This window comes from Mirounga angustirostris, unplaced genomic scaffold (assembly GCF_029215605.1).
Source record: "Mirounga angustirostris isolate CCGP_5_RB_7025 unplaced genomic scaffold, mMirAng1.0.hap1 SCAF_1, whole genome shotgun sequence".
Taxonomy (NCBI): Eukaryota; Metazoa; Chordata; class Mammalia; order Carnivora; family Phocidae; genus Mirounga; species Mirounga angustirostris.
Window position 1 is genome coordinate 130,034,274 of NW_026991709.1, and position 14,136 is coordinate 130,048,409.

Consider the following 14,136-nt stretch of genomic DNA (forward strand, 5'->3'; position numbering starts at 1 on the left):
AGGCACTTTGACCTGCTACCAGACTGAATCGAAGACTTAACTTTTTTTCTAGGCAAATAGCAGACTTTTGTACACTAAAGGTGCTGTGGCCTACGAGAAAACAGGCGGACAAAAAGCTAAAGGAAGTAACATGCAGACATCCCAATGGGCACCTAACTGGAGTGTCCATTGTCCCAGCTCCCAATATTGCTCTTGTTTTTTTCTGCAGTTGTGTGATTTAAAATACCCCTGTTCTATTGAGGTATAAGCTGCAAATTTTGGTAAAGTTAGAAAAATTAACAAATCATTCCAAAAAAAAAAACAAAAACAAATAAGCAAAAACCCCACAATCTAACCCTAAATTATAGCTTTCTTGGTACGTATATGTATCATTACAAAACTACAAAAAAATTCATTTAGAGAAATTCATTTAGAGCCTGTGATTCTCAACTGCAGCACTGAAAATTCAATTTAAGGATCAACAGAATTCAAACCATCCCCCAACACTTTCCCAGCATCAGGAAGAACTGGTTGACCATAGTTTTAGAATATGGTTGGCATTTTCAACAATTCAGTGATCAGAAAAAAACCCATGGTTGGGGATGGGGGCGGGGGGGGGGAGAGAGAGAGGAAGGAGGGAGGAAGGAAGGGAGGGAGGAAGGAAAGAAGGAAGGGAGGAAGGGAGGGAGGGAGGGGGTGGGGAGGAAGGAATGAAGGGAGGGAGGAAGGGAGGGAGGGAGAAAGGGGGGAGGGAGGACGGGAGGGGAGAAGCGGGAGGGAGGGAAGAAGGAAGGACCTCAGGCACTGGAGCTTTGAGGTGAAGAGAACGAGGCCATAGCCTCAGGAGGAACCCAGACCTGGCTTGTCTTAAACCAGAACCAAGAGCCCCAGGCCAGAGCCAAGCCAGGTCCAGTCCTTAGAGGCGGCTTCCTTCAGGCTGCCTGCACCATGGGAAGACTAGCACACTGACTGCAGAGGAAGTGTGATATGAGAAGAGAGGTGGAAAGAGAGAAGAGAAAGGAAAGACAGGGAGAGGGAGAGTTGAGGGAAAGCAAAGGTGGGCGGGCAAAAGGAATTGTAATAATTTCCAGAGCTGCTGTAACAAAGCACCACAGACTGGGGGGCTTAAACAACAGACATTCATTTTCTCACAGTTCTGGGGGCTGAAGTCTGAACTCAAGGTGTCGGCAGGGTTGGTTCCTTCTGAGGCTGTGAGGGGAAATCTGTTCCATGCTGTCCCCTAGCATCTGGTGGTTTGCTGGTAACCTTTTTTTTTTTTTTTTAAGACTTTATTTTTTTGCGAGAGAGAGAGAATGAGAGACAGAGAGCATGAGAGGGAGGAGGGTCAGAGGGAGAAGCAGACTCCCTGCCGAGCAGGGCGCCCGATGTGGGACTCGATCCCAGGACTCCAGGATCATGACCTGAGCCGAAGGCAGTCGCTTAACCAACTGAGCCACCCAGGCGCCCTGCTGGTAACCTTTGGCATCCCTTGGCTTGTTGGTGCATCGCCCAGATCTCTGGCTTCATCTTCACATGCATTCCCCTGTGTGTGTCTGCAGCCAAGTCTCTCCTTGCATAAGGACATCAGTAATGTTGAAGTAAGGTTCGCCTTAATGATCTCATCTTACTTGATCATCTGCAAAGACCCTATTTCCAAGTAAGGTCGCATTCCCAGGTACCATAGGACTTCAGCATCTTTTGAGGTTCAACCCTCCGTTCAATCCATAACAGTTCAACCCACAACAGGAACACAGATGGGAAAGAGAGGAGAGAGATGACAGGTGACAGGGGCCATGGGACTGTGTCCAGCCCTTCCTCCCCTAAAGAGCCCTGGGCAGGGGCAGGGTAGCCCTCAAAGCTTTGGGTAATGACAGAAGGGATGTCTCTAGGGGAAGCCCCATTTCTTTCTTTTTTTAAAGTTTATTTCTTTTTTAGTAATCACTATACCCAACGGGGGCTTGAACCCACGACCCCAAGATCAAGAGTCGCACGCTTTTTTGACTGAGCCAGCCAGGCTGAGAGGAATACATGGAGACTAAAAAGACTTTGTGTTGTGTTTGGGGACCCATGGCTTGCTTGGTTCTGTTTCTGAGCAGAAGACATCATGAGGAAAATTCCGGCTGCACAAAGACAGAAGCTAAGAGCCAGGGTTGTAGACTGAGGATGCATTGCTGACATCTGGGTGCTGAAGGGAGGCTCCAGCTGAGAGAAGATGTACGAACAGCAAAGTAACACCCCCAGGAGCCAGGAGCTGGGACGGGGCAGAGCAGCATGTGTAGATGGTCCCAGTGGCCTGCGGCCAGGAGGGCCCACCCGCTCCCTCCGCTCCCTCCGCTCGGGGTGACTCTGTCCATGGGGGAAGTACGTGGGAATTTTATTTCATTCTTAGCAGACTTCAAGTATCATCCCATGATTATGGGCTGTGGGGAATCCTTTTAGGGCTGATCTAAATCCCGGAGTTTCAGAGGACATGCGGACCTCCCTTGACTTGAATCAGAATAGCTATATTGTTGTCTCTATGTTCACTCGAGAAATATTTATTGAGCACCCACTCTGTGTCAGACTCAGTTCTCTGGGGAAACAGCAGTGAACCGATGGAACAGTTCTCCTTGTAGGGCTTACCTTTTACGGGGGTGGGATGGGGGCATAGACAGCAAAGAACCGAGTTATCTTGTTTATCAAGTGTTGGACAAATCTACAGAGATTCTCAAAGAAAGCAAGGCAAGAGGACAGGATGCCATGCATAGATGGAGGGGCTTCTGGTGTGAAAGGGTGGGTCAGGAGAGGCCTCGCTGAACAGGCTATATTGGAAGAAACATGAAAGCAAGTAAATGAGGCTTATGGCTGGCTTTTTGGGGAAGGAGAGGTCAAACAAAGGATCAGCCAGGTAAAGGCCCTGGCAGTGGTAGGGGTGGGGTGGGGAGTTGGCTGGTGAGTTTGAAACCAGTGTTGCTGGAGAGGGTCGGGGAGGGTGTTCTGACCTGGAGCTGGAGACTGCACATTCCTTGTTCTCTGAAAGTCTTCTGGAATCATCCTTGTTAACCTCAAAATGTCCCAGAAATTCGAAATGACATCTCCCAGAGTGCCTGCCTCTTGGACCTGAAAGCCATATAACTCCCACCCCACTACACCCTGATGTGGGATTTGGAAAATATGGTCTAATCCAGCAATCCTAACTGCTGTCCATCGGGACACTATGCTAGGCTATTAAGAACAATCACATATAACCCACTATGTCACCTCTGACTCTGAATGTCTTTAGAGAAAACACACACACACACACACACACACACACACACACACACTGAGCTGGAGCTCTGGAAGAAGCAACTGAATCAAAAGGAAAAACATTTTTTTTCCGTGAGATGTTTAAGTTCACATTCTAAGATCAAAATCAAAATAGAAAAATGAGCAATTCATTTCAGGAATTCCCCAATGACAGCCCCACCCCCACCCCACACTCCTGGTTACTGGGCAGACTGGCAGTTCTGCAGTCAGCAGAAGAAATGTACCTCACAGTCATGGTTAGTCACCCTTAATCAGCTAATCCAGCCGGGAGCCCAGGAACTCTTAGCATGCCGGATTCCCTCCTCTCTCCCATCTACAACACTCCCTTGGATCTCATGGCTTCAGGCACCATCCCTGCGCTGCTTTACCATCTGCAGGCCAGACCTCTCCCCCAACTTCCAGCTATTACGTATCCCCCTGCCCACCCTTCATCTCCCCTTGACATCTCAAACTTCACATGGCCCAACCAGCCGCTGTCATATATCTCCTTCTACCAACTCCCACCCTCTCCATCTTGGCTGATGGCAACTCTGTTCTTCCAACTACCAGACCAAAAACTTGAAATTATCCTGGACTATTTTCTTTCTCTTTACACTGGATATCAATTCACCAGCCGGTTCTATAGGATCTTCCTTAAAATATGCCCAGAAGCTGACTGCTCCTCGCCACCTCCACTTTGGTCCATGCCTTCATCATTTCTCTCTGCAACAGCACCTGAGTTGGTCTCCCTGCTTCTGCCCTTTGCTCCCCCAGGCAGATCCCAACATAGCAGCCAGAATGATCCCATTCAAATCTAAGTCAGTTGTGTCTGTCCTCTGCTCAAAACCCTCCGAGGGCTCCCATCTCACTTAGAACAAAGAGGAAAAGCCCTACAATGCCCTCCAAAGTCCTCCATGATCCCCCCTCACTTCTTACCCCCTTTACCCCTTTCGTCCTGTTTTTCATCACACTCTGCCCTCCTCACTCTGTTCCTACCACACTGGATTCTCTGCTGCTCCCGGAAAGGCCCGGCACATGCTCGCTGTAGAACATTTGCATTTGCTATCCCCTCTGCCCCAGATGCTCATCCCCACATTGTTTTATTCGTTGCTGGACTCCCAGTCCCGGAATGGTTTTGGCACATAGTAGATGCTCATTAATATTTGTTGGTTGAATGAAGGAGGTTTTACAACTGAAGAACATGCCACTCTTCTCCTGATTTCCCCCCCTTAGTGGCCGTGTATACGAGGCATTCAGATGCTTTTGTGGGCAGGAGGGACTTCAGGGAGCATCTCCCCCCAGCTTTCCTCATTCTCAGAAGGATGAGGACAGTGGTCCTCAAGAAGGAGGGAGAGTCCAGCCTAACTTTCCAGATCACTTGTGGGAGGCTCAGGGTGCAATAGATAGCTAGCTGTTTGCATCAATGCCCGCAGGTACAGCCTTTCTGAAATCAGGAGGGAATACTCTTTCCTGCCCCCGTGGGTGGGGAAAGAAGTCTTCTATTAGTGAGATTCAAATCTGAACTTCTGGGATGTTCCTGTTTGGGTTTGGTCCTGGCAGTGCCGGTGTTTATTTTGCCCCGGAGTTGTGCTCTGTGGGATTGTGCAAAGCCTTGGAACAGTGAGGGCATTAGGACCAGGAGCGAGGCGCATGCTTGGCTCCCGATGTGTCTGGCAGAGGGCTCTCAGCTGAGCACGGAGCTATGTGTGAAAGGAAATCAGGCGCTGCCTGCCGGCTTCACATCTGTTGATCTGACCTGACTTGAAGCATCCAAAGGAGGACGACTGTCAGCTCCGCTGGACTGAGGACCCACCAGCTCCCCCCAAAGACATCGCATAGCAACCTGACCATTCATGCAAGGGGCGGGGGAGGGGGGAGACGAAACACGTGAGACCAAACACCTGAGCAGAATGGAATAATTTTTTCCCCAAGGAGATAAAGGGGGTAAAGGGGGCAAAACGATTCCATTTGCAGACCCCGCGAATGGGCTTTCAGAAGGCAATTACAGAAATCCCCTCAGAGAGGAGCCAGGGTGGGACCTGGGTCCCGTGGCTTTCTGATTATAAGTGCAAGTCAGTCTCACACATGCTGTTGGCTAATGTCAGATGGGAAAAAAGGAGCAGGTTAAGTGACCAGCAAAAAACTTCCAGGTGGAACTAGAAGCCAGGTTCTCCTGCACGCCGCCGGAAGGAACCTGGAGCTGGAGGAGGGAGCGGACTTGAATATGACCTGTTGCATTTGGCAAGTTCCAGCAACATGCTGCTAAGGAAGCGATGCCGGCATGGACCATGCGGACTGCAACTCCTGCTGCTCTTACTGATGCTGGGATGCGCCCTGCTGATGGTGGCCATGCTGCGCCCTCCCCCGCGCGCCCCACACCCTGCCCGCACAGCCCAGGCCGCCCCGCGCAGCCCTGATGCTGGGTACCGCCTGCACTTCGGGGAATCCCAGGAATGGGTGCTGGAGGCAGAGGATGAGGGCCAAGAGTACGGCCCCCTGGAGGGTCTGCCCCCCTTTATCTCGCTGCGGGAGGATCAGCTCCTGGTGGCCGTGGCCTCACCCAGGGCCAGAAGGAACAAGACCCAGGGCAGGAGAGGTGGCAGCTACCGGCTCATCAAACAGCCGAGCAGAAGGCAGGATGAAGAGGCCCCAGAGAGGGACTGGGCGGCGGAGGAGGAAGATGGGGCGGTATCCGAAGATGAGCTGGCCCCACTCAGCCTGGAGGAGGCGTTCAGTGCCCGCATCCCCCTGCAGAGGGCGCTGCCCGAGGTACGGCATCCACTGTAAGTAAGGCCCTGGCTTCCCCTGTTTCTGAGACGTTAGCGGCAGACTCAGGGATGCCAACTTTCTCCACTCTGCCTCCACTGTCCTAAGGGCAGCAATTCCCAAGATGGTCCCTGGAGTCTCAGACCACATCCCAGACCCACTGAGTGAGAAACTCTGGGTGGGTCCGGTGATTTAACCAGCGCTCCACGTGCGAAAAGGAGGAGCTCTTACTTGCTCTTCTCTTCCCCACCCCGGTTCTAGTCCTTCTGTCTCGGGATTATCAGGTCAAACAGCTTTTTCCATTCAACACATAGTGAGCTTGGGGCAGATGTTCTCCAACCCACCCTCCAGCTCTAACACTCGGCCTTGATACATTTTGATATTATGATTGTTGCTATTGTTTGCTTTCCTTTTGGGTCAAAATAACAATTGAAACTAACATTTACGTGACTCCTGCCATCGTGCCTGATTTTAGGCTAAGAGCTGTTCATATACCAGTCCTTACAACTCTGTCCGATGAGTGAGAGGATTTACCATCAGGCTGATTTTATAGGTATGGAAACAAGGCACAGAGAAGTCAAGTAACTTGTCCACGGTCACACAGCTGGCAGGTACCAAAGCAGGGATTGGAATCCAAGAAGCTCCAGTCTCCCTGGACAGCCACCCCACGCTGCCCTCCTTAGTCTACTAGACTCAGGGCACAGTCCCAGTGCCCAGGGGCCAGAATGCTGTGCTGATGCAGCTGAGCCTGGCAGGGTGGCCCCACGGCCAGGAGGCAAGCTGGGCAGTGTGACAATATGCAGGCTGGACCCAGGGAGAGGCTGAGCTCGCCTTGTACATCCCCTGTCCTCCCCGACCATGACCATGGCCAGCTGCAGAGGAGGGCTCTGGTCCAGCAGCCAGGGCCAAAGTGGCTGGTTAGTTCGGGGAAGTCCCTTCCTATAAGCCACTGCTGCTCCTAGAGCCCAGAGAGTTTCCCAACAAGCAAACACATGCTCTGACCCTGTGGGTGAGCAAGTCCATGTAGAGCTGCAATCAAGAGCGAGACAATGTACTCCTCTGAGCCCTGGGCGGAGGCCAGGGAGGGGGGATGTTCCTTCAGCCTGACTGCCTGGCGCTCACCCTCGGGGCCGTGCAAATGCAGGTCAGTGCGTGGGAGAGTGGCTCCTTACATTGCGCGTGTGGGTGCCTCACTCATCTTACCCATCCCAACCCTGCCGCTCCAGCTTCAGGTCTTGGCTTAAGAAGCTCTTTTCAGGAAACTTCCAGACCCAGCCAGGCCCACCCCGGTGCAGTTTTGTGCTCTCAGAAGTTTGAATTCATAACACTCACTACAACCAAAGCTAAATGGTCACTGATGTTTGTTCAGTGCTCAGGTCCCTGCCATGCAGACAGTAAAGAAATGAGGGCTGAATGAATGAATATATTGTTTTCAAATGCTCTGGATACGGTTTTTCTTTGGCCTAGAACAAGAAGGAATGTCTTCATTTTGCCAATAAGAAACATTGCCTCAGACAAGAGGGTCTCTGGCTACCCATAGGTGTGTGTGTGTGTGTGTGTGTGTGCACGTGCGCGTGCATTATGCAAATGTGCTGTGCATACGCATATCTGTGGGTGCATTGTATATGTGTGTTTGCGCACGTGTGTGTTGTGTGTGTAGTAAACAGCTTGCATGTGTGTTGTGCGTATTACGCGTCTGTCGTGCATTATGCGGTGCCCGTGGGCCAAGTGACTGCGTGTGTTGTGCGCTGTGCACAGGTGTGACTTGTGTGGTGTGTAGTCACACATGCATGTGTTCATGTTCTTATGTGTGTGCATGTTGATGTACAAAGTGGCATATGTGGTACGTGTGTGATTATGTATGTTTTGCACATAATGCGACGTGCATTGTGCATGTGTGTGTTGTGGCTGGGTTTTTGTTTCGTATGTTTTGTGGTATAGGTGTGCACGTATACTGTGTTGTGCCTGTGTTACGTGTGCATGGTGTGCTTGTGTGAGTGTGTGGGTTGCGTGAGTTGCACACGTGTGGCACACACGTATTATCTGAGTTGTACCTGTGTATGTGGGCTGTGTGTACTATTCACGCGGTGTGGAGTGCGGGAGTGTCTTGGGTGCGTGTGGGTGCAAGTGTGGGTGAATTTTGCGGCACGTGCGTTGTGCCCCTGTAGGTGGTGTAGATGCGTATTGTATATGCGCTGCATGTGGTGTGGTGTACGTGTGTGTATTGTGAGGTGCCGCTTATTTTGCATGTTTGTGGGTACATGTATGCACGTGTATTTGGCGTGTATTGCCTGTGTGCGTTGAGTGTGTTGCATGCATGTTGTAAGTGTGTGGGGCGAGTTGCACGTGTGTGTGCGAGTGTGTGGCGTGTGCTATGCTTGGGGTGTGGAGTGCATGGGTGTGTGTTGTGCACGTGTGGTGGGAGTGCAGGTGCAGTTTGTGTCACGTGCGCGATGTTCACTGACGCGCGCGTGTGCGCCGCTTCAGTGGGCGCCTCTTCAAGCCAGCATAACCAACTGGTCTTAGGTTGTCTGGGACTTTCCGGGCTGGGAAACCCCGCAGTCCCAGGCAAACTCGCGCCCAGCCTGCCCCAGTTCTCCCAGGCCCGCCACCAGCTCCGTGTGGAGGTGTGTGGCGCCCTCTGCTGGCCCAGCCCCCCCATGCAGCCTGTGCGGCCGGGCGTCGGCCCCCAGCGTCTGCTTTCCCCTCTGCAGCTCAGGTGCTGCCCTTCCAGCCCCTCTCACGACACACAAGGGATTCTCTGCAAAGTGAGGCAACAAGCCCCCACACTCCCTCCAGGGTGACGGGCCTCTCCTCCTCTTTCCACTACAAAACCAGGCCCCGATACAGCTCATAAAAGAACAGCCGTGTAGTAAGCGCCTACTCCGTGCGAGTCCTGCACTGCTTTCCCACCCGGGCTAGGAGAACTCTGGAAATCCCAGTGCCTCTGCCTTCGGCTGTGGTGTGCCGAGCACCACCCATCCTAGGGCTTCTTGCAAGCCTGTCCTAACCCAGACAAGTCCTGCCAGCCCCAATTCACACACCAAAATCTCCAAACCAGTCCTGGCCTTTGCTCATTCCCCCCAAAAAGCCTCAGGCTTTTTCTGAGGACCTCTAAGGTCACTGCTGAAGGTCATGTTGAAAAGGGGCATGCAAGGAAGTCAGTAATAACGCAAGACTGAGACAGGAAAGAAAAAATCAGTGTAAAAAGTCAAAAGACTTTTTCCATTCAGCACATAGTGAGCTTGGGGCAGATGTTCTCCAACCCACCCTCCAGCTCTAACACTCGGCCTTGATACATTTTGATATTATGATTGTTGCTATTGTTTGCTTTCCTTTTGGGTCAAAATAACAATTGAAACTAACATTTACGTGACTCCTGCCATCGTGCCTGATTTTAGGCTAAGAGCTGTTCATATACCAGTCCTTACAACTCTGTCCGATGAGTGAGAGGATTTACCATCAGGCTGATTTTATAGGTATGGAAACAAGGCACAGAGAAGTCAAGTAACTTGACTTGGCTCTGGAGGCTCTGGGAAGAAAGGCAAAATTACAGGGAACATTTATCTGAACACTTCCTATGTGCTAGGGACCCTGCTAAGTGGTTTTCATTCACTTAATCTTCATAACGAACCCATAAGCTAGATACTAGTATCATTCCCATTTTACGGATGTGAAAACTGAGGCACAGAAAAGCAAAGGGACTGAAGCCAGGTTATCTGACCAGGTGTGTCTGGCACCAAAGTCATGTTCGTAACTGCCACGTTGTACTTCCTGGGCAAGTCACTTGGGCTGGAAGCCTTTCAAGTTTCTCCACCTATAAATTAGGGAGAACTCACACGGGTCCACAGGGAGACACGGAGGAGGGAGGAGGATGTCTGTCACGGCGTCCTTGGTGGCACTGAGGAGTTGGAAGCCACCTGGGCATGTGATCAGGGGGCGCTGGGGGAGCTGGATGCAGCCCAGAGGCACTCTGCAGGAGGCAGACGTCACAGACTCAGTGCACAATACCGATGGGGGGAGACCTTCGAGCACCATGCCGAGCGAAGCAAGTAAGATGCAGAAAAGAGGTCCGTAGCATGACATCACTGGGGAAATGTGAGCCCCGTGCACACTGACCAGTGTGTTCTTTATAAGAACAGATGAAGCTCCGTGGACTGGCCGCGATGTGGGGAGGGCAGGGTCCTGAGGCCAGGGGCAGGACTAGAAGTGAATGATTACATAGATGAAATAAAGAGAAATAAAGAGCCCCAGACTGAAGACTAGGGTTGACTCAGTCCTTCAAAGCTGCTATCAAAGAGGGGGTCGGGAGGAAGAGGCCTTGCCCATTCAGCCTCGTGTGGCATGACAGCTTTTGAGCCTCTGCCAGGCCCAGCTCTCCTTTGATCATGCTGGCATCTGGCGTGGGGCAACCGACTGCCAGGATCAAAGAGGCTCCCAACTGAGAAAGTGCTTCGTAATCTCCTGGTCCAGGCAGTGGCCCTCAAACTTGAGTTCACATGGGATCACCTAGAGGCTTTGCTAAAATGCAGATTCCCGGCCTCTCCTCCTACATTGTCTGATTCACTAGGTCAAGGGTGGGGCCCAAGAATTTGTTTTCTACAGGTTTCCTGGGTGATGCTTAAGCTGCTGATCCGAAGACACTCTGTATACCTAACAGGTTAGACAGAGCCGCACTTCACAGACTTTCAAGTGTATGTAACCCCTCCCCCCAGGCATCTTGTTAAAATGCACAGTCTAATGTAGTAGGTCAGGGGTTTGGCCCGAGATTTGACACTTCCATCAAGCTCCCTGCTGGTACTGGTTCTTCTGGTCCATAGACCACATTTTTCAGCAGAAAGGGGCTACATCGCTGGTTCACCAAAGTATATACTCATCAGATTCCCCCATCTTGCTTGTTAAAAATGTAGATTTTCAGTCCCCTTTGCTGGAGACTCTCCATATAGTTCTGAGTTGGAGTGCGGTGATCTGAGTTTTTAAAAGCTGATCTTAGTTTGGAGAACCACTGACGTGGACAGGGAGTGGAGAGGGAGTAGAGCTCTGGAAGCTTCCATGGAGGAGGTAGTACTGGAATTGGAAAATAGAAAAGAGAGGCAGAGAAGAACACAGTCCCCTTCACGACCCAGAGTTTTGTACTTAAATACAAATGGCAGCTCAGCCGTACCTGGCTGGGTGCTACCTACTTGCATCAATTTAGAACTTGCGTTCCTATTTTGGCCCGTGTCTCCCTGGTTTATATCCCTACAACTGTGACCAACTCATACGCCCAAAGAACAGGGGACCTGGGGCTGAATCCTGGCCCCAGCTTCTCCCGTGGGACCCCGTGTGATCACTCAACCTCTCCAGCCTCAGTTTCCTCTAAAATGTAGCTAAAATAACACCCTCTCATGGGGTTGTAGATTAAATGAGATAAAATGTGTGATGACCTCCCCCCTCAGTAGTCTAGTCCAAACAGAAGGTGTCCTTGTCATATTCTTAGGTGTAGGGCCTAGGAGTGAAATGAGAGATGGAGAAAAGTCTGAGCAGGCAGCTGTGGACATCACGTCACTGTCCTATCTCTGATCAAAGAGTTATTTTCTACCCCATGGGCTGCTAAATCATCACTGACTTGGTGGCGCAGTAGAATTACCTGGTAAGTGGTAAAAACTACTCATGCCGGGTCGCTCTCCGAGGGTTTCTTACTTAGTTAGTCTGGGGAGAGGCCTGGGCCTCCCCAGGTAGTTCCGATGGGCAGCCAGGGCCGAGGACCAGGGCTTCGAGGCACCAGGTCCACCGCCAGTGGGGAGACGCAGGAAGGAGTATCCTCTCCTTTGTTCCCTCCGTCCTGCCCAGAGGCCGCTTTGGCAGCAGCTTTGTTGTCCAGGAGAGGGTCATGCTGCTCGGGGGCGGGGTCAGTGAGGGGAGAGCAGAAGGAGCAGGCTGGGGCCGTCACCCGGGGCTGGAGCTCAGCTTACCCACCCTCCCAACCTGCAAGGGAGGGAAGACAACCCCGTGTGGACAGTAGGAGTGCTGGGTCTGGGCCCTGGCCAGCCGAGTCACAGACCGAATACACACGCACCAAGCCTTCGGCCCTCAAGCCCGGGGCAGCCACGGCTGGGAGCGGGCCCCCCCAACCCTGGATCTCCATTCTGGATCCATCACCCTTCAGTGGGCTTGTGGTATAGACAGGCTGAGTCTAACTGTCTGAGATCAAATGTGCTCATGGGAGTCAATGCAGCAGAGTCTTGCTTTGTGCTTCGGGTTAGGCTGGGGGATTAGATCAGAGGTGGTTAACTCCCGTCTTACCTTTTTTAATTCTTAGGAAAACTGCTTTTTCCCCTGAAAGTGTGGTCCTCAGGATCAAAAATGCAGAATTTCAGGCCCCACTCAGACCTACTAGATGAAAATCTCTTTTGTTGACAAGATCCCTAGCTGATTTATATTCATGTCAGAGTTTCAGAAACTCTGATGAGGCCAGTGGTTCATAGCCTTGCCTGCACATTAGTATCAACTGGAGAGTTTTACAGGTCATCACACCCAGGCTCCACCCCAGAACAACCAATTAAATACAGTTCGCTGGGACTCTCCTAAGTGATTCCAGTTGCCGCCACCCTTTGAGGTGAGAAGGAGCAGAGACACTGGAGGGCTTCCTGTAGTCTGCACAGGGAGTGAGGAGCTGGGACTGCCCAAGGAGGAGGGCTGGGGGTGCAGGAGGAGGACAGGAAAGAGACTCACAAGCCATAGCCCCTCTAGGGCTGGGCCTTCCTGATGTCCTCCAGCAGCCAGTGTCCCCGGAGCCTGCTCATGTTGCCCTCCTGGCCACTTACCAGCTAATGTCTTGCCACTAACAACCACTGTCCTTTGCTCAAGCTCTGGTCCAGAGGCCAGCAGCATCAGGATCACCTGAAGTGCAGCCTCTGGGATCCAAATCTGCATTTATGGACGGAGATTGGGGTGGGGTGGGGGCATGACAGGTGGGCGTTAACATCTGAGAGGCCCTGGGCAACCGCTTGGCTTTTGCTGCCTCGTCTTCGGCTTACTGCCTGTTCTATGACCTGCTACCAACTGCTGATCCTCTCTGTAGGTCCGAATATCAAACTCCTTGAGATAGAGGAGCTGGAAGGTTCACCTGGCTACGATTTGGGGGAGGCTATGCCCGTTAGGGGGACTCTTGCCCCAGGATGCCTCATAGGCCCTGGTCAGTGTGCAGACCAGGGACTCCTTGTCAGTGCCCATCTTTAGTCCAGGGCCAGGGAGCCAGAATCAGAGCAAAGCCAATAATGCCTGGAGCCCCTGAGAAGGAGACTGTGAGGCTTCTGAGGACCCCATAAAGAGAAGGGGACTGTGTGACCCTTGTGTGACTTCTCTCCAACTCTGGGGAATGACAGGTGGGCAGCACTAGCCTCAACTCTAGGCTCCAGCTTGTCCCATACTCCTCTCTCATTTGTAGGAAGTTGTCCATCCCTCAAAGGATCATCCCCAGCTGTGTCCCAGCCCTTCTGGAAATTGGTATTCCCAGGATGAGCTCCAGTGATTACAAAACGGACTGAACACTGGGATTTTCACAGAATGTGGGATGCTGACTCTCTGGCATTACCTTCCCATTTGCATAGACCACCAGTCTATATGCTCTTTGCGAGCAAGAACAGTGCCTACCTTCATTCATTGGACAAATATTTATTTAGCAACTATGAAAGGTGAAAAGGTGAGCAAGACCCAGCCCTAAACCCAAGGAGCTTGGGGAGCACTGAGGGACGCAGATAAGCACCCAGGTTGTTGCATCAGTGGGCTCCAGGCAGCGATATGGAAACTCATCTGAGTGGGGGACCTCTGCTGATTTGGTGGAAGCTGGAGGTCAGTAACCCCAAAACAGAAAACCCAGCAGACACCTTTCTACTCTGGCCAGGCACAGAAAGGGTGGGGGGCGGTGTTTGTGGCCCAGCCAGGCCATCTGGCGCAAAGCGATGACTCATCCTTTTCAGAATCATTGCCCAAATGCATTTTCTGAGTTCATAGGGGACCCTGGAGCTGCATGCAGAGAGGGCGTGCATCTGTGTGTAAACACAGACCCCAGACTCCTCTGATCTCAGAGTGTGAAGATCTGAAGCTAACATTCATTCAGCAGCCCTCTTGGGCCAGGAGGAG

The 14,136-nt window shown here is 51.8% G+C and overlaps 1 protein-coding gene across 4 annotated transcripts in view; it reads left to right on the forward strand.

The window, feature by feature from the left end:
- The first annotated feature begins 4,813 nt into the window (after window positions 1–4,813).
- GALNT15 (polypeptide N-acetylgalactosaminyltransferase 15) overlaps window positions 4,814–14,136 on the forward strand; it is a 48,675-nt gene continuing 39,352 nt past the window's right edge. The window contains exon 1 of one of the 4 annotated variants that reach the window (XM_045903846.3): window positions 4,814–6,029. In XM_045903846.3, coding sequence (XP_045759802.1) covers window positions 5,503–6,029 — 527 coding nt within the window. In that variant the 5' untranslated portion in view covers window positions 4,814–5,502. The remainder of the gene's footprint in view (window positions 6,030–14,136) is intronic. The other 3 variants (XM_045903847.3, XM_064588276.1, XM_064588279.1) reach the window with 3 other exon arrangements.